Source organism: Hyperoodon ampullatus, assembly GCF_949752795.1.
Source record: "Hyperoodon ampullatus genome assembly, chromosome: 5".
Classification (NCBI taxonomy): Eukaryota; Metazoa; Chordata; class Mammalia; order Artiodactyla; family Ziphiidae; genus Hyperoodon; species Hyperoodon ampullatus.
In genome coordinates, this window is record NC_136918.1 from 127784572 (window position 1) to 127807950 (window position 23379).

Here is a 23379-nt window from a genome sequence, read left to right on the forward strand (position 1 = left end):
AGGTGATCAGGAGGCTGCCAACATGCCTGCCCCTCTCTGCAGCGCTCCAGCCCCCCGTCCTCCAGAAGAGCACTCATTAGTGACCATATTTTAACTCTGCAGCTCTGGCCCCTTAGCTGGTTACAGCCTGAGGAAAGCACACTGACAACGGCACTCTTCTTCCTCAAGAGTTGTGAACTAACACATCCAGGCTCTGGTTAGATGAGGGAGGATACATGGCTGGCAGGCAGGGTAAGTCATAGCCAGAGATGGTGCCTGTCAAAACCCGCAGGGGAATGGGAACTAGGCCTCTGGAAGAAGCAGGGAAATAAGAGGTACAGAGAGAGAAGCTAAGATGAGACAGCTGTGTACCCAAGACAGAGATAGATAGCGGACAAGACAGGGACCACTTGAGCACCTCTAACGCCAGCGAGGCGTGCCACGTCTCCTTCAATAAGCCCCCTTTTAAACATAAGCTATTTTGGTGGCTTTATTTCCCTTCCGAATGAACAACACCCAAGAAAAATGCCCAGCTCAAAAGTTGGTTCACTAATATTCCCTTCCCTGATCACTTCAACCTCTGAATCCAAAGCATTTTATCCGATTGCTTGTATTTGATCACTGACCACTTTCCACCTCCTATTACACCGATGTGCCTTCCTGCTCCATTAGAACATACACTCCTTGAAGGCAGGGACAATATGATTCATTTTTGTGTTCCTTCAATGGTGGTCAACACTGTGATAGCACAGTAAGTGCCTGATAAATAGGAAATGATTATCTCTTGCTAAGTTCAGTCCATTAGACATAGGGAAATTTAGTATATATTAAGCTCCATTGGGTATTATCAATGTATCTCTTAAAAAAGATTATCTTAATAGTATGATATTATAGTTGGATTATAAGCTTTTGAGAAAAATGAGCATCTCAGTGCCTTCTAATATTATTCTTCCAAGTATGATGTAGCAACTTTTACCAGTGATAGCATCTTATATAAAAAGCAATAGATTAATGTTAATAAATATTAATAAATACACAGCTGAGGAAGGTACTTAGGAAGATTAAAAGACAAGCTCTCACTTAGGCTAAGGAGGTCCAGGCATCTGTAACAAGCACTTATTTTGGCCATACAAACATATTTTATCTTTGAAAGCAAATCTATCTGTACATATATTAAAAAAAAAATTTTTAAGTGAACTAAAGAAATTTCAAATACTAACACCCAAGAGAGGTAGAGTAGAACAATCTTAGATCCATATTAGAAGGTTGTAGTTGGTAACTTAATTGGTTTTCCTCACTATAGAAAAGTACCTTAAAACTTGGTCACCATCAGAACATTTTCATTCTAAATTTAAAAAATCTAAAGAGTCTCTCTTTCTCTCTCTCTCTCTCTCTCTCTCTCTCTCTGTCTATCCAAATTGAAAATATATTAATCTCAGACAAGATGACATTTAAGTTGTTAAATACACAAACCAAGAAAATACATGGATGATATTTAAGAAAGCCAAGAACATATAGGTATATACACAGAAATATAAAAATATTTAAGACATATATTGTTAGAGTTCTACAAAAACTTTCCTTTATTTGCAACATTAAGGACAAACAGGGGAACCCTTGGAGTATCCTTTTGCAAGAGGCCACCTGGGACAAGGGATTAATTCATGTCAAAAGTCATATTTGCACACAACTAGATTCCAAATGACCAAGGATATTTCAAGAACACAAAATCAAATGTGGCTAATAAAAAGTTGTAAACAGAGTTAATGGTCAGGGTCATGGAAATTGCTCCTAATTCTGAAAAAATTTACTTACTGTTCTTTCTAGTCTTTCAACATTTAAAATCAATTTTTAATCAAATTCTCCAGTATATTTCTTTTTGAAAAATATGCTAGAAATTATGTAGTGTTATTAAAATGGTGTTTTAAACATGTGAGTTAGAAGTCAATAAATAATGCGTGTTCCTTTAGTTCATCTTAATCAATTTACAGCTGTGCAAAAGGGCTAAGCAACACATCTATCTGCACAAGGGGCTTGCCAAAAATAATGTGGACTCTGAAGGAGGTAAGATAGAGAACTGGGATTCCAGACTTCTCAAAGAACAAGAGTGACTAGATTTTATAATTATTGGAGTGATAAGCACAGGGGGCATTCATTATACTATTCTTTCTACCTTTACATACGCTTGAAATTTTGAATTAGAAAGAACTAAAAGTTAAAAAACTAGTCCAGTGGAAACAAAGTCAGACTTCTAAATTTACATTACAAGTGAAAAAACAAAAATATAAACAAATCAAGATCTTAATTGTAGATGCATGATGGCACCTAGGTAGCATGTATGAACAAATACATGAAACAAAAAATCAAACTCTATAGTAAAATGGTATAGAGGTAGCCTAATCATAGGATATTTTCATCCTGTGAAAGTTTTACATATCAATTTCTTTTTCAAAGAACATATCCAAGAGGAGGATAAAAAATATATATAATTGAAGGTTTATTATGTGCCTGAATCATTGCAAATGTTTTACGTGTAGCAGGTCATGTAAACCTCTATCAGTTGATAATGGCTCCATTTCATAGAAGGTGAAATTGATGAAGTTAGAACACAGCAATGAAAGTAGGTGACATCTCCGTTATGGTTTATCACAGGAAATTAAATATATAGTTCCCTGTGCTATACAGTAGGACCTTGTTGTTTATCCATTCTATATATAATAATTTGCATCTGCTAATCCCAAACTCCCAATCCTTCCCTCCTCCACCCCACTACCCCTTGGCAACCACAAGTCTGTTCTCTATGTCTGAGTCTGTTTCTGTTTTGTAGATAAGCTCATTTGTGTCATAATTTAGATTCCATACATCACTTTGCTGTACAGCAGAAATTTACACAGCATTGTAAATCAACTATACTTCAATAAAATAAATTAAAAAAAGAAAATTTATCATAAACTTAAAAAAAAAGTAGATGATATCTCTGGGCACTCAGAGTGTATTAATTCTAAGTTCTAAACTACTTCCACTCCAGTGTCTAAACCAAAACAAAGCATGTGCTAAACAATATATTTTTGTTTCTGGATTAAAATAACATAGCCTCTCCTTTAAAATTTTCTGGAATACAAAGAAAAATATCTTAAATTGTTTCTCAACATAAATTCTTGTAATAATGAGAGATATTGGAGACAATATCTAATTTAATTGAGAAAGAGAACTAGAAACCAAAGTTGTTCTCTGATTACAATTTTTTAAAAATTTATTTTATTTAATTTATTTATTTTTGGCTGCACTGGGTCTTCATTGCTGCATGCAGGCTTTCTCTAGTTGCAGTGAGGCGGGGTCGCTCTTCGTTGTGGTACGCAGGCTTCTCATTGCAGTGGCTTCTCTTGTTGCAAAGCATGGGCTCTAGGTGTGTGGGCTTCAGCATCTGTGGCATGCAGGCTCAGTAGTTGTGGCTCGTGGGCTGTAGAGCACAGACTCAGTAGATGTGGCACATGAGCTTAGTTGCTCCGCGGCATTCCCGGATCAGGGCTTGAAGCTGTGTCCCCTGCATTGGCAGGCGGATTCTTAACCACTGTGCCACCAGGGGAGCCCTCTGATTACAATTTAATGAGGTGCTGGGAAGCAAGATGCAGCTGATGAAACACCAGTGCAATAATGGAAAGTACGTGCAATGCTGTGTTTTCACAATGATGACCTTATCTAAGAGCAAGGCACAGAAAATGTTTCAGGGCACCAGCATATTTCCCAATAATGTGGTCCAAGTCTGTTTCTGACATTGTATATAAATATATTGTCATATGCATACGTTCATACTCAGAGTTGGAAAATATTGTGCAAGAACCTTGTACGACGTGTAAGTCACTCATATCAATGTGCTGAATGTAAAGACAAATGAGGAAGGTAGGGACATCAAAATAAATAGGACAGGACATGAATGTGAAAACACAAACAGATGTGTCCACGTACAGCCAAGATCCTCATTCTCTCTCTGTCAATTTATGTCTAATTTTCTCATTTTTAAAATGTCAAATCTATTGTTAATCAAGTATACTCCAATATAAAATAAAAACGAAAAGAGATATATAAAAAAACAGACTTTAAAAAAATGTCCGATCTATACAAGATTATTTGTTATTTGTACCTCAATAAAGTTAAAAAGAAAAATATATTATGGAAAAAACATTTTAAATAAATAAATAAGGCGGCAAATATAAAAGTCCGTAGTGTTACTGCAAATATGTAATCACTGAGTATGCATTCAGGAAAAAGCTAGACAGTAACAAGGACAAATGTTAAATCAAACATTAATCTCATTAAATGAAAACTGTGTGGGAAAAAATATCCAAACTGGTTTCATCTCTTTTACCTCTGAATCCTATGGTTTATGCAAGCAATCCTTATAAGCATACAGACCAATAATGCAGAAAATATATCTGTACTCGTATATAGATAGCTGGATACTTCTACTTAAAACTTTTCACTTAACATGAATTTTTGCATCTTTCAAATACCAAAACCACAATGCACAGGTGCCTGTCATCTATGGGTCAATTTTAAGCTCAAAGAGTAGATGGCACAAATAATAATGAGCAAAATAATAATGGCCAAGAATGTTCCACAGCTTCTACCATAGCAGTGTGCCTATGATATGCCCTCAAAGTTGGTTAGATTAAAAGGATCTCGTGTTGTTTTCTTTTTAATTAATTTTAACTTCACATCACTATAGAATGAAGGCAGCAAGGTTGACAAACAAGTCTCGTCTGGGAGTCCCTGTCATGTTATACATTTTAGAGTAGACAGCTGGCAAAGAAAATGGCTTTGTTTAACTCATCAGCTTTTGTTTGGTCCAGGCACTGGTGTGCTTTGTTCGGCAATCCTGTTAACTTATAGACAAAACAACTGTTCATTTAGAGCAAGAAGGTTAAAGAAACAGAAAACACTGTTAATTGTGGAAAAGAAAACACAGGAAAAAGAAAGTATACCCATAATCTAATAGAAAGACTAGAAGCAAAGCCACATTCACCTAAGTTTCCCATCTGGAAATCTCTGCCAGCACGTGAGGCTTAACCTGTTCAAAGCTCCCTCCAGAGACCTGCTCCCAGTGTAAGTTAGCAGAGCCGTGGACACCTGCTCTAAGCCCCTGCCTCCCAGGATGTGCTCTGCATGTTAGGGATGCAGCGGGTTGAAGAGCCTGTATTTTAAGTTCTCTCCTTAAAAGAGGAGGAAGAACAGTACTGGGACTAACACAATTTCTCGTTGAATTGACCATATTTAACTTTTACATTACACTCCTGTGTGCTCCTATTATAAAAGGAGGACATGGTCTAAGACTGGTTAGGCAGCTTTCCTGGACTGCTCAGGTGTCACAGAGCAAAGGCTGCATCTGAATGAAGGTTTGATAGGGAAGCCCATGCTTTGCCTTCACTGCACTTGACCTTAAGGGTTCCCTTATAACAGCATCTTGGGGTATCTCATATGCGCTCATCTATACAACAGGGATGGGCAGGATGATCTTTCCTATCCCTTTCATACTAGCATCTTGAGATTGGAATTCCCTTCTCTCCCCAATCCAAATCACCCTTAGATATAGGCTAATTTTTCCAAAAGTGTCTTGACCAGAAAACACTCCTGCTAAAAACAATCCCATAGCCCTTACTCATCTCTAGAATTAGATCCCAAAACCCGGATTTACAATCAAGATCCTCTACTTTACAGCCCCATTCTACATTTTCAATTTCCTAAATTCTTTTCTCAATTTATCTAGTTGTGTATTTAGAAGCTCTTATGAGCCAAGAATGTTGTCTGGCCACTCAGCAACACCTGACACGAAATCTTACCTTGAATCAGGAAATATTTGCTCAATTTGCCTGAATTAAATTTGGGACAGAATAAAATTCTTCAGATGAAGAACTGAAGTATACTTCCAATTTTTTCTTCTCTCAACCTAAAGCCTTTGGTTTAAATAAAACAATGTTGTTTTTCTTTCTTTTTAAACCTCATTTCATTCAAAAGAAAGAGGACAACGAAATCTAAAAATTCAAATTTTTCTTCCTAGGCTTTATAATGTATGTTTCAAGGGGAATATTATCCTAGTTTTGATCTACTTATAAGACTTCTAGGCTCCTTAGGCCAATATCTGGGTAATGTAACAGTTCATTAAGGCAAGTGGCCACCTTAGGCTGTTAAATGATGAATAATTTACATAGTTACATTCAAATTGTTTCTGTGATGGCAGCACTTTCTGTATCTAGTATAGAGTGAAGGAAAGGAACTTTTTTCTACCAAAGGACCACAGAGGACAATAATCGTCAAGGGAGCGTCTGTTGTGGTCATCTATTACTGCACACAAACTATCCCAAAACTCAGTAGCTTCAAACAGTAAGCATTTCTTATCTCACACAGTTTCCGTGCGTGAAGAGTCTGGAAGAGACTTAGCTGAGTGATCACGTCTCTTACAAGGGTGCAGTCAAGATGTCAGCTGGGGCTGAGGTCAAATGTGAAGGCTTGACTAGGCTACAGGATCCACTTCCAAGTGGTTCATTCATTGCCTGGCGAGTGCTGGCTGCTGGCAGAAGCACTGAGGTCCTCAGCACATGCATATCCCTACAGTGTTGCTTGAGTGTCCTCATGACATGGCGGCTGGCTTCCACCATATCAAAAGTATGTAGGGTGGGGCTTCCCTGGTTGCACAGTGGTTAAGAATCTGCCTGCCAATGCAGGGGACGTGGGTTCGTGCCCCAGTCTGGGAAGATCCCACATGCCATGGAGCGGCTGGGCCCGTGAGCCATGGCCGCTGGGCCTGCGCGCCCGGAGCCTGTGCTCTGCAACGGGAGAGGCCACAACAGTGAGAGGCCCGCTTACCGCAAAAAAAAAAAAAAAAAGTATGTAAGGTAGAAGCCACGTGCTTTTTATGATCCAGCCTCAAATGTCATACACATCATTTCTGTAATATCCTCCCAAACACTGTGGGAGGAGACTAAGGACTGCGTGTGGATGCAAATACGAGGAGGGAGACAAGCGCTGTTGGGAGCCATCTTGGAGCTTAGCCACCACATAATAATTTAGAATTCCTCACAATTCTGTGAGTTGACTGAGTGATTCTTCTTCACATGGTGTCAGCAGCTAGAGTACTGCAAGGAAGCCTGCAAAGTCCATCCTGGCCTTGCATACGTGGCTGGTGCTGGCAGCTGCCTGGGAGCTCAGGCAGGGCTTTTGAATGAGGGCCTCCATTCTCTTCTACTTGGGCGTCTCCACATGGCTGCCTTCCCAGAGTGCGAAAGGAGAAACTTCTAGGCCGAATTAAGGCTTAGATCCAGAACTAAACCAGCACCACTACCACTCTATTCTACTGGTGAAAGCAAGTCTCATGTCCAACCAAGATTGAAGGGGAGGTTGTAACTGCTAGAAAACATAATTCATCAACAGTCAACGGTAGAACATATTAACACAGGGTCACATAAAGAACAATCTAGGGTTGCTTCCTGTTTTCAGGAAGTGTACTTAGTGATCATTTAGTACATTTAACTGAATATTTAAGGCCCCGCTATATGTTTATCACTCTACTATTCAGCATTATCATGGCACCTACATCTTAACTGGGTAAAAATAAACTGAGGGCAAATTTGGACTGAGGGCCAGCAACCCCTAACTCTTGCTTAAAAATTTCTTTAGGATTCTATCAATGGAAAGAAACAGTCTCTGCAGGAGGAGACCACAAGGCCATTTCAGGGGAGGTTCTTTCAGTGTAGAGAGCAGGGCAGAACATCTGCCCTATTCAACTCCAATCTCTGTGCCAACAACAGGCCGTCCACAAGCAGTTACTAAATGACAACCCACATGCTCTGAGTCAGAGCCGAGTGTTGCATAAAATGCTTTGTAAAGCATGATCTCTAGAAACGGTAATTCTCAGTGACACTTTAGGCCTATAATCCTTTTGCCCAAAGGAGCCAGAGTAAGTCCTAGTCTTAGCTCAGGCTGCCATAACAAATTACCATAGACCAGGTGGCTTAAATAACAGGAATTTATTTTCTCACAGTTCTGAAGGCTGGAAGTCTAAGATAAGGGTACCAGCATGGTTGGGTTCTGGTGAAGGTTCTCTTCCCTGGCTTGCAGACTGCTACCTTCTCTCTGGGTTCTCACATTATCTCTTTGTGTGAACAGGCAGAGAAAGCAAACTGTGCAAGCTCTCTGGTGTCTTTTCTTATAAGGGCACTAATCCCATCACAAAGCCCCCATCGTCATGACCTCATCTAACCTTGATTACCTACCAAAGGCTCCATCTCCAAATACCATCCCATTGGACCTTAAAGCTTCACCATATGAATTTTGGGAAAGACACAAACATTAAGTCTATAGCAGCCCTCAATACACATTTGATGGAAAAAAAAAAAGAAAGAATAGTGCTGACTGTGCTAATAAAAAAATGTAAAGAAAATTTTTATATTTCAAATATGCAAGTATTTGAATGATGACTGGGCAAAAACATAACTATTATGATTGGGGAACAGGAGGGAATTTATGGGTACCAAGAATGTGTATGCTATGAGATAAAATGCTGATTACACAAACCTAAGTTTCAAACTATCTTCTTAATCAACCTTTATAAGGGCTTTATAAGAGCAAGGTAAAAGACTCGATTTTTACTTTTTTCTCCCTAATCTTGCCCTTGACCAACAATAGGACCAAAGAAATCAGGAGGCAAAAATGCCAATATTAATAATAACAACAAAACAACCAACAGCAGGGAATACAAACTGAGAGGAACATGAAACTATGAAAGATATGGACTAGATAATTCACCATCAAAAAAAAATAATATTTGACACATCATATTAAGCTAAGCACCAACAGATACGATGTGCAGCTATACAGGCAGTCCTTTGGAAAACCAAATTTAAAAAGTGAGTTAAATTGGTTAGCAAAAGGTCAAAAAGAGGTCACGGTCATGAGTTCAGTTGGTTTCATTCTGTCCTAGGACCACAGACTGCTCACAGCTGCCTCTCTGACTCAGCCAGCTGTCTCTAAAACATCTGTGTTTTGGTCACAAGAGGGACTGAGAACATAAAGAAAAAAAATGATTCATCACTATTGAGATAAAGTAATCAGTAAATGAATAGCACTGTAAATGGTGACAGTAATGGTTTTTGTACACTTTAAAAAAAGGGAATTTGCACAACGATGCCAGAATATAGTGGATAAGTATCTTCATGGTGCTGAACAAAAATACTTGTCAACCTGGAATTCTATACATAACTAAACTATTGTTCAATAAGAACAACTTCTGGAAATAACTAAGTAATATGACAGGCACCCAAAAAAATAGAGGAATCAAAATAAACATGATAGGAATAGAGATGCTTTGGTGAAAGGATTGGCTGTAAACACTGAATCCAGTTAAAGACAGAACCTACAACTGTGAGAATTATGACAAGAACAGACCATAATATTAAACTTCAAAAATATAAAAATAATATAGCTTACAAAAATCTGTGAGAAGGGGAGTTGGAAAAATTACGAACATTATTTTCTTTGGCTTTCTTAGCAGGGAATCAATCAACTGTCTAAAATAAAAATACGGAGCTAAAAAAAATAAAGGAAAATAAACATTTCCAACAACACACAAAAAAATTCAATCCTACAAATGAAACTATTATTTCTAATTATAAAAGAAAAATTTCAGACTACCTACAAAGTGGAAAGTGGCAGAAAGACGCTAAAATATCAATAAGAAATGTTCTAAATAGTTTAGGATGCACCATTCAATAGAAAAAGTTGAACACTGTTTAAACGTTCTGAGTGAACACCTCTCCAACACCCACCCCCCAATACCTTCCCCAAAGCTGGTTAAAGTCATGATGTGAATTCCCTCAGCTACCCACTCTCCAACCTATAAAACTTTTAAAAGGCACTGTGTGTTTCTAAGCCCATTGTGTTGGGCTTTGGTCATTATTCTGTTTTGCCCCCATGCCACTCTTCAACCTTTTTTCTGTCAAGAGCTCCTCTCCCCACGCCAGTTGGCTCTGGTTGGGATGCCAAACAAGCCATACACCCTCATGACCAAGATGGGCCAGTCCCAGTACATACTGAGTCCTTGTGGATATGGTGACTAGTCCAAAGGTAGATCGGTGACTGAAAGCAGGACCAATGAGAACCCTATCTGGGAATTAGAATGCACACTGGCAGAATGGGGTTGGAAATCCAAACTGGAACAACAAACTCCCAGAGTTGCCATCTTCCCTGGACTCCTAAAGGAAGCCATCTTTGCAGGAGAAAATGAGGTGAACATAAAGGAGAAAGGATAAGTAGAAAACAAGAAACCCCAACAGAGAAATTCCAGGCAGTACTGAGTCTCAGTTTCGATATCTGAGGACCCAGTTACTGGATGCCTTTTTAAAAATTCTGTAAGCTATACTTACCCCAAGATCCTCTCCATCAATGGGAGAAAATATTCTCCATGTACGAGTAGATTGCAGTCACCTGACAACATAAACTGCCGAATTAACCCACCCTATTTCCCCATCTTTTATTCTCTTTTCTAAGACTCAGCCAGGCACTAGTTTTCTTATGATGGATCTACCCTTCCTACAGTTTAGTTTAAGCTTCCCTCAGCTAAAGTTCCTTCCCTTTAAAAACAAAGCCCAACAAAAAACAAAGCCTTTCCCTTTTCCATGAATTGCCCACAGGCTCTTTGCCTCTTGGACTTTCCTCAGAGAGACCACAGATGGCTTCAACACCCGTACACGTTATTCTTCCTGTAACCTACTGTAATTTGATTCTTCCCATGCTATTCCCTTGAAATTGCTATCCTAAAGATCAATAATGAACTTTTATTTGCCAAATTAGGAGACTGTTTTATTATAAAAAATGTCCATTATTCAGAAATGGGCAAAAGAGATTATGTACTGGGTGTTCTAGCAGTGAAATGCAGGTGTTGTCTTCCAGAGCCTGGGGTGGTAGGGGAAAAGGTGACCTGATTAAACAGGGTATGTTCTTCTGATTGACTCTCTATAGGCTACTTTACAACCCTGTAGGAGTAGATACTGTAGATACCTGATAGCAATGCAAATGTTTCCTGTCTCATGCAATGCAGATCAGATAATTCCTGTTCACAGCCATGTGAATGAAGTTTGTTGAAAAAGGATTTAAATCTCTTCAAGTCAAACTGGTTAACATCTTACAGGTTACCTCATTAAATAATGAATTGAGTAAAAGTTTTGATACGCATTCATTTTGCAAGGCAGTCATGAGTTGCCTTGTCAAAAATTATACTTCAGTCACTTCTGGTCTGCATCACACTTGCATTCTCATCATTTCCCTCATTTAGATATTAACCTAGCTCGACTTCCAGCACATAATACCACCTAGTTCTGATCCTAGGTTTCTGGCCACTGCTCCTCCTCCGTTGAATCTTTTACTTTGTTCCCCTTAAATGTTGCAAATCACCAAGTTTCTTTCCCAGGATTCTTTCCCAGAGGCATCATGGGGGTAAAATGAGGGCAAACACCTGGCAAGGTAGCTCAGTACCTTGTTAATGCTCAATAAAATTTAGTTGGTACTAGAATTATCAATATTATCACCATGTGCCAACATCATCATCATCAGTTTTTAAGTTGTTAAAATTATTTTATAAGCCTTTCTCGCCCCTGCAATCTCCCTCTAAGAGCAGGTCCTGTATCTTACTCATCATTGCATCCTTAGCACCCAGAGATATAAGTATGAAGGAGGAAGAGAGAACCACTGGGCTCTAGAAAAGTATTCATATAATCATCTTGCACTAAAATATTTTTAATGAAAGATGTATTTAAAAGGCCCCAAATAAGCCTCTCTAACTCCCAAGCACCAGTAAAATTCTGGGGGAAGGTCTGGAGGGACTCTTCACTTCCACTTCCCTCTCCCACTTGCTAGATCATGGGATCTAAGACCCTTACAGCCACTGGTGGAATGGAGTGGGGCAGGACAGCAACAGTGTTCAATGGAAATATAATATAATGGAAACATAATGCCAGTGTAATGTTAAATTCCACAGTAGCTACACTGAAAAGTAAAAAGAGACAGTTGAAATTCATTTTAATAATATACATATTCATAATTTAGTAACATATACATGATGTTTACAACAGTATATACAAAATATTATCATTCCAATATGCAATCAATATGAAATCATTAATGTGATTATTTTATACTCTTTCTTCATGTAAATCTTTGAAATATGAAATATGGTACTTACTGATATCTTACACTTATAGCACACATTATAGCTACACTGCAGGTGCTCAACAGCCATGCGCCACTAGTGGCTACTGCCCTGGACAGCTCCGGAGTAGAGGCTCCAGTTGGGTCCCAGGGAACTGAGAAACTAGATATGAGGTCAGAGTGACAAAGCAAGAGGGTGACTTTTGTTTTTGTTTATTTTTTTCAGGGTCAGAATGCTCATATTGACCAGCCTTCTGACTCAGCCCTTCATGATAATTCACAGTAAAGTGGTGATTGATAAGTTTATTTATTTTTTTAAATTTAAAATTAATCCTTATTGGAATATAGTTGATTTACAATGTTTACAATGTCTGCTGTACAGCATAGTGAATCAGTTATACATATACATATATCCACTCTTTAGAGTGGATATATGTATATGTATCTTTGGATACATATACATCGAATATGTGATTCTATAGAATCAATCTGTAGATTGATTCTATAGAATCAATCTTTAGATTCTATTCCCATATAGGTCATTACAGAGTACGGAGTAGAGTTCCCTGTGCTATACAGTACGTTCTTATTAGAGGGTGACTTTTGGAAATGCTAATGTACAGTCATTCTCTTTCTTTTAAAAAAATAAACACCTTCCATGACACATCCTGTTGTTACAGAATAGAGATCAAATTCATTAAAAGGGCCCACAAGGCCTGATGGTCTGGCCCTTTCTTAACTTCTCTAGCCTAATGTTTGTCTAATCTATCTTAAGACTCTGGCCTGTTGTGTATTGTTGTACACGACCTCAGTGGGTGGTAAACTGAGATAGGCAGATATAACCAGAATTTCAAGACAAAGGAGAAACAACCAAAGGGCTCACTTTCCTCCCCCTACCTCCACCCCATGGTCACCAACAATCTGGAAAAAGGTTGGGACTATGAAGAACCACTCTGTGGCTTACCCCTGGGACAAACAACAGACTAAAACAGGAAGCGAAGTTACCCAGGCATTAGTGGGATCTCTAAGTGGAGTGGGAATAGGGTTGTTCTCAGGGTCATGAAGAGTAATTTTTATAGAGTCATCATACAAATGTAAAAACATCTGATTATTCATGACTGACACTGAAGAAAAACTTAGATGCCAACTATGATATATACATCAAAATAGCCATTCAACAGAAAATGATGTGGTCAACGTCATAAAGTAAATTTGAGTTGTAGCCTTTAAAAACATTTATTTAACATTCAGAATGCATAATCTGCATGTGTATCCAGATAAGTAAAATGGTATCAAAAACCTAAAAGCATGCATGCACAGAATTCCAATTTACCAACTCATAACTCATCTACAAAACTGTACTAGAGGAACTCTTCAATAGAATGTGAATACTATTTCCAAAAATGTATATTTTAGAAATGTCATATCCAGGCAAAAGTGAATTTATTATCAGTCCCTATATAATAAATGGTTTTTAAAATAATATAAAGGATGCCAATATTAATGATTTCTACTTAAACATGAAGAATTATCTTTTCACAACATAGTTCATACTCCTTCAAGACAAAAATTACTTGATATGCAATATATTGTGATAATGCAGATGCTTCTTTGCTTCTCAAAACACAGGAGTTAGAATTTAGATTGTCCTTTCTTATAGCACTACCAATAAAAAGAAATACATGTGGGCATATATATATATGTTAAATACACACACACACACACACACATAGATATATATTTCATTAAACACTCATTTTGGATCCAACAGGGCTAAAGAAAATTTTCTTGTACATAAAAGGTTACAACAAAGGAAATGTTGCCAGGTTATCCATTGTTTATGTGGGGTAAGAAATTTTGCTTTGCCAAGAGGTGTAAGACTAATTCCTTTAAACGTTCTTAAAACACAAAGAGCCACACGTTGTAGGAATATATAACTGTCTAGAAATGTGGGACAAAATGCCTTGGACTCCAGTTATTTTAAACTGAATTAATTTTAAAAAAAACCCTATACAATAACAGCAAGAAAACTAGGAGAAATTACACAAAGGCTGCAGATCTCTACAAATGGCAAGGGGGTGATTTCCAGGATCTAAAAGTTATGTTAAAAAAGCAAAGTACAGAACAGTGCTTATTGTAAGCTACCTTTTGTAAAAGCAGAAGAAGGAAAAATATAAATTCTCTCTTTTTCAAGAAGGATAAATCAAGAACGATGAAAATATTTTTTAAGAGGATCGATAGCAAGTGAGATTTCGGAGTGCAACTTCTTATTTCAATGTTTTAACAATGTAAATGTTTTAGGTTTTCAAATCATAAAAATAAGGAGAGAAAAACCAAAATTAAATATAAACAAATAAATGAACTAAAATATCTCAAATTGGTAACATAGAGAAAATTAATTCTAGTCACTTTAATTTTATTTTTTTAAATTTTTTATTGGAGTATAGTTGATTTACAACGTTCTGTTACTTTCTGCTGTACAGCAAGGTGAATCAGTTATACATATACATATATCCACTCTTTTTTAGATTATTTTCCCATACAGGTCATTACAGAGTACTGAGTAGAGTTCCCTGTGCTATACAGTGTGTCCTTATTAGTTACCGTATATAGTAGTGTGTATATGCCAATCCCAATCTCCCAATTCCTAGTCACTGTTAAACACAAGACTTTGCATTAGCTACAGTGGGATATACTCTAAAGATAAAGAGCCAAGGTATCTTAAACTTTACTCAGTTGGGTTTTTTTCTCTTTTTTTTAATTTAAAAAATTTTTTTCTTTTTTTTTAAATTAAAGTATATCTGACATACAAGATTCTATTTCAGTTGGTTTATTGATGGTTATTATATGACATAATTTTTAAAATATTTATGCATACTGTAGGGTAAAGCAAGTAAATACATTAAAGGTATGGTGAACCTTTAGGAACCAAGACGTTCACTGCAAGAGATAAAATACAAACATAAAAGAAATTAAATTAAAAAAACGTGCATGTGATCCAACATGAACTGCTGGCCACCAGTAGAGACTTACTTCTTGGCAGTACTGCAGGATGCCCTCCTTGGTGCCAATGCAGGTTTTAGTCCCCGATGGATCTGACTCCCACTTGCCATTCTGCACGTTCATGTGCATGTTCAGTTTGCCACAGAACATGGCGACTTGCGGTTCTGCAAGCAGGCCAGCATTGCCGTCAGTGGGCACCTGAAAAAATAAGTTTTGGTTAGTTACAAAAATCCACAGCTCTGGGGTGGAGGCTGGGGGGAAGGGCTGTAAAGAGAAACATGGCCTGGAGCAATGCCAAAAATAGTTCTATTCCTCCGAATTCTCAATTATGAATTCCTTTGGGTTAAGCATTATGTATGCTACAGACATCTCCAACCACATATAATACAGTGTTGATTTTTTAACATTGAAATGAAGAAATTAGGAGTATTGAGAAGAATTTATTCATTGAAAAGCTTATACATTTCCCCCATGGCAGATTTCATTGACAAGTTTATCCATTTTGCTTACTGCATGGTCCTGACAATAAAATCAGATGTTTTTCTGAAATAAATAGAATCACTCTGGAGGAAACCATATTCTCATAATAACCTCCAAGTGACTCACACAAAGAACACTGCCAAGTCCCTGCATGGTGATCAGCTCCGTGAGTAAGGCTGTATGTCACCTCCCAGAGCTGAGGGCATGGTGTCAGTGGCGCTTTACTAATTAGCAAGTGACAACTTCATAACTTTTCGGACTGAAAAATTACTGTAGAATTTACCAAGCACAAACATGAATGAATATGTTGGCCATTCCATCAGATTTCTCCAGAACATTCCCTGGTTATCACTCTGTCAGCTCTGAAGAGTACAGGAAGGGTGCTGGTGTCTCATCTCCTCAGCTACGCTGCAAAGAGGTGACAAGTCTCACCCAGGGCCCAGCAGAGCACCTACTGTGTAGCAAGCTCTCAATAGGTCTTAGCTATGACCAATGCAGGCAACACACCATTTTGCCAAAATAACTTTGAAATGGGTGCACTTTTGTATTTCTAAACTCTTCTGCCCACCGGTATTACGTTCATATAAATATATACATATTTTTTTGGCCACACGGCACAGCTTGCAGGATCTTAGTTCCCCGACCAGGGACTGAACCCAGGCCCTGGGCAGTGAAAGAGCCGAGTCCTAACCACTGGACAACCAGGGAATTCCCCATATACGTAGTTTTAAAAGGGAAAATGGAAGTTCTGAAATATCCATACTACCTCACTTAATAGGTTCTGATAGTTCAAAAAGAAAAAAAAAATCAGCAAAAGATGAAAAATAAATCCACAGGAGTGCAAGTGTTATGCGAAACCAAGGTATCAAAAGACACAGTGGCAAAGTAATCCCTCCCTTGTTAAATCCAGCTCCGGAGGAAATGTGTGAGATCCATGCTAAGAAGAGTTAACTTCCAACAGAAGCCATTCATGCAGCGGAGAACTGGGTGATTCTATAATAACTTGTATCATTTCTAAAAATTGTTCACAGGAGGGAAAAAAACAACACTAAAATTACACCAAGAGATTTCAGTTAAAGAAATGGCTTCCTGACACTTCCCCCCACAGAAATGTAAAAATAGATCAAACATCTGTCCGTTCTAGTCATCATCATATATATTTTGTCCATAAATCCATAAGAGGATTTTTGTCCTTTAAAAAAAATAATCTTGTACTGAACCTAGCTGAGACCTATCATAGACCTGAGTGCAAAAGCTCCTGGCACAATCTCTAAAACCATGTTTCAGGTAACATTTTCTGCATTTCTAGTTCTACTTTATATGGTATGTTTAGAAAATTCTACCTCTCTGCTGCCAGATGTAACAAACAGCAGCTGAGGTCACAGTATCGGGTCGTCAGCAGAATAGCTAGGACCCCTCAACTCCCCAATTTGGGGCCTTGCCCCCCACCTGCAATTTCCAAACCAGAAACTGAGAGGCTCATTCTCCAAAAGATGCAAAGAAGCAGCCTAAGCAGAATGTTCCATGAATGTAAGTTTCACAGTTTTCCTCAGGGAATAAGAGAAAATTCAACGCTTTGATCCTCAAAATCAGAATATAAATTTTGTCCATTTTACTGAAGTAAGTAGTAAGATAATAACATTGTGAAAAAGTCAAATAATGATCAGATACCTATAGATAAGGCCCTATCTTAGATGCAATGAAGGACATAAAATACATTTATAATATATAGATAAATATATAAAATTTATTAATGTACTTGTTTATAAAGTATGGGCTTTGCCCATGTTTTAAATTCCATTATCAAGGAATTTAAAATCTAATAATGAAATCACCATTTCATTCCCCATGGTACTTTATTCTGCTCAAACTCATTCCTGTCCCAAAGATTTCCAGTCTTAGAATCTTGGGGCCTTACCCCTAACTGAACAGAGGGACTAATGACCCTTTACCACTGTTGGTAATTATTTTGCTGAATAAATTCTACCTCCACAATCTTAACATTTCTCTGTACCTCTGACTCTCCACAGTGTGCTCCATAGTTACTATCTCCTTATCAATGCAAAGGCCCTTAATTTTATATCCTCCCCTCAAGGAACAATGAAGTACCAATTTCTCTCCCCCATGGTAGCCAGCTTCCAACATGACCCCTAATGGTCCCTACTTCCTGGATTCATGCTCTTGTCACGGCCATCCCATAATGTATCAAGGTTTGTCTGCAGCAACAAATAAAATAGGGCAAAAATACGTGTTTTCCAAGGCATGGTCATTAAGGGCACTAGGGTTTCTTCCTTGCTCTCTGGGATCACTTGCTGTGGAGGAGGTCAGCTGCCATGTTGTACAGACACTCAAGCAGTCCTGTGGAGAGGCCCGTGTGATGAGGAACCAAGGTCTCCTGTCAACAGCAATGTAAGTGAGCTGGGAAACATCCTACAGCCTCATCAGCCTTCATCTGATGGCAGCCCTGGCTGACATGACTGAAACCTCAAGAGAGACACTCCCAAATTCCCAACCCACAGAAACTGAGATAGTAAATGTTTGTTGTTTTAAACCATTAGGTTTAAGGTAACCTATTGTACTGCAGTAGATACCCAATAAGTTCCTCCTTTTCTCCAGCTCCATAATACATCCACAAATAGGCTCTGATCTCCTCTACTGAAAGAAAGCAAATAGACAAAAAATACCTCCTTCCATTCTATTATCCTCTAGAGGAGGGTGTCAGCACATTTTCTATGTAAAAGGCCAGAGAGTAAATATTTTAGGTTTTGTGAACCCTACAGTCTCTTGTAACTAATCAACTCTGTTGCTGCTATGCAAAAGCAGTCTCAGACAATATGTGAAATGAGTGTGGCTACTTCACAATAACATTTTCTTTACAAAACAGGCAGTAGGCCAGATCTGGCCAGTGGGCCATAGTTTGCCTGCCTCTGCTCTAGAGGAACTGTCATCTTCCCATTACTTCCAACAAATTCTAGCAGGTGGTGATTTAAACACTCACTGATACCACCTTCTTACCTGCTTCTCAGGACCCTTGCAGTTTGGTTTACATTCCTACCATCCGAACAATTTTCTCAAAGGTTATATACAACCTCCTGAGAAAGGAAAGCCTTTTTCTTCAATACCTGTCACTTTTCATTTTCTTTGCCATACATCATGAATTCTTCCTTGGAAGTCTTTTCCCTTGGCTTCTGTTGCAATCAACTACCCTGGCTCTCTTTATTTTCCTGATTATCCCATTACTAACACAAAACCCTTCAATTACACAGCATAAGACATTCCTAAAGATTAGGCCATTGCTTCTCTTTTACCTACTTTAAGAAGTCTTGGTGTTTGCACTCTTTCACCTCCTAGCTGCTAAGAGGCAACTCCAATATAACAACAGCAAAAATAATAAATGACAGCAGCTAACATTGCTTCATTCAGTAAGTTTGCATATGTAACACATGCTAGGCACTGATGTATTGGGTTGGCCCAATAGTTTGGGGGACAAAGCAGTAAGTCAGGCAAGTCCTTATCCTGACAATAAGATGAATGATCAGTTTGCTTGGATCTGAGGGATTTCCAGGATGTGAGACTTTTAGTGCTAAAACTGGTAGACTCCTCAGCAAGCTGAGACAACTGGTCACCCTACTTGACAAACACATCAAATGTTCTCAATTTTTTCCTAGCTTGACTTCTTAACATCTTTCTATTTCTTCCATTCTTCACTTTGTTATCCTTCCATCTTCTTGACTTTACAGTTATTTTGATGCCATCTGTTTGCATGTTTGTATGTTCCAACTACCAAATGGTGGTAATCTTTCTCCCATTCCCTTCAAATGAATTGATTATGGCCCTATCAAATTACTGGAAGACATCTTTAATTGCCTTATGATCTCTTCCTTTTGACAATGGGAGCTAAGACAAGAAAACAGATGCTTCAGTTCCTTTTGGATTTTCTACCAGATGAGATCTAATATTAACTTAAAAAAATAAGTATGATCATTAACATGACCCGTTTTCTTAGAATGGAACTGTGTAATAGTTCAAACTTTGATTCCTCAATACTTAGGGTAACTTATTATGCTAGAAATTATAAAATTGGCTGTACGTATGTATCTGTTACATTTGACATTACAAGAGGGCCTTCACAAATAAATACTTAAATCACAAAGACATGTTTCTTGGGCAAAAATTCTTTCCCGAGCCAACACCAGATCAGAGTAAGGCGCTGGGAGATAACAGATTGAACCAGAAGCTTTTCTATTCTTAATGAAGTCCACCTGCATTTCATGTTTTAAGAAACATATCCCTGGCTCAATTAATTAAAACAAGACAAACAACCCAGGATCCTTACTGGAATCAAATAACCCATTTAAGAAACAAAGCCTAGCTGCTAGGAGCAGTCCACTGCCTGGCATTCATCCAGAAGGAAACCATCACCAGCCAAGGTGGTCACATGGAAGATAATACTTAGCCTTCCAAGGGCCCAAGAGGTTTACTCAAATCCCTTTTTTCTGAATGAAGCCTCAAAAAATGGCCTAATACATCATACACAAGGTCCTATTCAGGACGTGTTAAAATGGATGCTCTTAAAACTTAAATCTTTCAGTCCTAGAGTAAGTTATTTATAGCCAGTGAAAATGCATACTCTGTCAAAGTTATCCTAAAGATAATTATTCCTAACTTAAAAAAAACATTTCTCTTAATAAAAAGAAATATAAAAGCTTTAGTGGATGGGAAATATAACCACTTAAATAACTATTACATTTTAATTTTGTTTTCATCTTAACACTATCTAAGGTAACTTAAGGTTACTTGGCAGAAATCCAAGACAACACCTAAAAGATTGGCACCCTGCTATAAATGGCCATTCATGGTCCCTGCATTTCTGGGAGACTGAAGATGAAGATAATTCTTGTAACCTGAATGACTTTCCGCTGACATCATAAGACCAGAGATGCTTTCCCATGGGAAAACAGTGCTCAGTGACAATGGTCAGAATAACTGGCTGAAACAATGGCACATGCACACACTGCCTCCAAAGCAACAGGCTATTTACAGAATGCTCTGAACTACAGAGACTCAAACACTACACCTAAAAATGCTGTCAATCTTTTAAAAACAACCATTTGCTGCCAGAAGAATATTTTAGGCTCATACTATATAGACAAGCTACTCAAGTGAAAATGGACTTTCCAAAAGCAAGTTAGCTAGAAAAGGGCTTTCCAAAAGATTAAGGGGAAATTAAAATAAATATAAATATATACCTACTCTGGGCCAATCTGCAGAGGTGACCCCGAAACCTGCAGCTACAATCAATGCAATTTACAAGCGCAAAAGCAGCTTCTCAAACAAGTTCTCCCGCTGTCTTTCAAACTGGGTGTTCCCTTTCCCCAAAAAGTTTCTCTTTATTATCATCAAGGAGATCAAAATTCCTTATAGAGCTGGCTTGGCAACATTCCTCCCCACACAGTCCCAACTAAAAGGGAAAGGGAACAAGGAACTCTCTGTTTCACTGGCTGAAAAGTCTTGCTTGGCAAGGAGAAGGCACGGATCCATAGCTCAGTGCATCCGTGGATTTATGTAATTTTAAGGTTTGTGGCTAATGAAAACCATCTTGTTTCTGCATTTAAACGAACTTCTCACTGGTCTGAATAGCTGGCCTCATATAGTCACTTATTTGATACTATTTAATCAGTTCACAGTTTCCTTGGGGTCAGATTCTTGTATAGTGAGTATCTTTTAAAAAGCACACAGTGATGCTATTTCTATCCCAGCTGTGGTTTCCTCACATAAATAATTTCCCCTTAGCCTGGGCATAATATAATTATACCCCACAAAAATGCTTTTAAAACATTTAAATATTCCATTTTCAATGTAATTATTCTGTTGAATCACAATCAAGAAGATTTGAGTGTGAACCCCTTTCAAGGCCAAATAAAGTACCTCACTTAATCCTTAACATAAATAAATTTTCATTCCCAAAAGGAAAAGACTATCTGTAGGGCTTTCCTTTAAATGCCAACAAAACAAAACAAAGCAAAACAAAACTTAAGCAGAACCAGAACACCTGAAATTGCCCATTTTATCTCTAACAGAGGAGAACTGAAATTAAAATCAGAATCACAGAACTGAAAGAATCTGTAAAATCATCCATCCCAACTCTAAGCAGAAGGAAAAGGCTCTGAAGGATTTGTCCAAGGCCACAGAATTATTAAGAGGCAGAGCTGGGTGTTGGACCTACACCATCAAGAGTTTTGTTGATGCGCCCAGGCTGACTCTCAAATTGAAATGGAAAATTGTAAGTTTCCAAGGTTTTGCCCCTGTGCGTGTGTGCACGTACTTGTGGTGAGAAAGAATGCAGGAGCTAATCAAAGCATACAGAAAACTGAAATGTGATTACTGAAACTGTACACAGCTTCAGTTTCCCTGTGTGGAGAGGCGGCCATGTTCCTCATATCCATTAGGTGCTGCACAATTATTTCAGAGCTCGAGTTTCAGGCTAAAAATGATGTGCCACAAAAGTGTGTGAAAAAAGATGGGACTTTCCTGGTGGCGCAGTGGTTAAGAATCCACCTGTCAATGCAGGGGTCACAGGTTCGAGCCCTGGTCAGGGAAGATCCCACATGCCGTGGAGCAACTAAGCCGATGTGCTACAAATACTGAGCCTGTGCTATAGAGCCTGTGAGCCACAACTACTGAGCCCGCATGCCACAACTACTAAAGCCCGTGTGCCTAGAACCTGTGCTATGCAACAAAGAGAAGCCACCACAATGAGAAGCCCGTGCACCACAGCGAAGACACAACACAGCCAAAAGTAAATAAATAAATTGAAAAAAAATAAAAATAAAAGTGAGTGAAGAGAGTAAACATTCCTTTCAGAGAACTAATCCACATATTTCACTCTTTGAAATTTGACATTCTTTTGGGGACACTGTTGACCTGGCTTCAAATGACAAGTTACAGCTCCTTGATGGATCCATGGCCTCTGTTAATATTGATAAAGCTAATTCTTATACTGGGACCTCAAAAATGAAGGCCATCCCAGTGGTGTGGTCCACATCACAAATCTAAACCTACGCCAGCCTGCACGTAAGGTAAACACCTGTCAAGAAATCCTAACAAACCAATCACAATCCTCCAACTCAGCTTAAACTAGCTTGATTTACCCTAAAAATAGGACCTGCTAGCCTTATAAGGAAATTCCCTTCCTGACCTCCTAGACAATCATGCCGTTTCAGTGTTGACCCCTCTATAAACGCGCTCTTGTCCCAAATCCCATTAGAACAGTGATCTACTGCTTATGAGGCACTGTATTCCCCCAATCCATGGATTGTCTTCCTTTGAATAAAGGACAACAAACTCATTATTAAATTGTTCTAGCTTTGCCATTTGACAGTATGAGGCTTTTTTTCTGCTTAAAGGATAGATATTCTAAAGTTGACCCCAAATTTTTTCCAATTCATAACAAAGGCTGTAAATAAATTCTTGCTGCTGATGCACAGTAGAAAATCAGTTATCCCAATAGAAACCTTTGTTCTTCCAATTCATAACAAAGGCTGTAAATAAATTCTTGCTGCTGGTGCACAGTAGAAAATCAGTTATCCCAATAGAAACCTTTGTTATTCAACACTCATGGAATTAATTACCAATGTTGAAAGCATGAATTTAGGTAGGCCCAAGAAAGAGTGATGCCCACGGCCTAGAACAGATATAATACTGGAATTAAAAAAAAACATA

At 38.2% G+C, this 23379-nt stretch overlaps 1 protein-coding gene across 9 annotated transcripts in view; it reads right to left on the minus strand.

Annotated features, from left to right (window-relative positions):
• Positions 1–23379, minus strand: part of APP (amyloid beta precursor protein) — a gene marked incomplete at both ends in the record, with an annotated part of 277334 nt that overhangs the window by 203799 nt on the left and 50156 nt on the right. For 7 of the 9 annotated variants that reach the window (XM_079705527.1, XM_079705526.1, XM_079705525.1 and 4 more), the window contains one exon: positions 15208–15375. The exons of the other annotated variants lie outside the window; for them this stretch is intronic. In XM_079705527.1, the coding sequence (XP_079561653.1) occupies positions 15208–15375 (168 nt within the window). The remainder of the gene's footprint in view (positions 1–15207; positions 15376–23379) is intronic. 9 annotated transcript variants of the gene reach the window in all.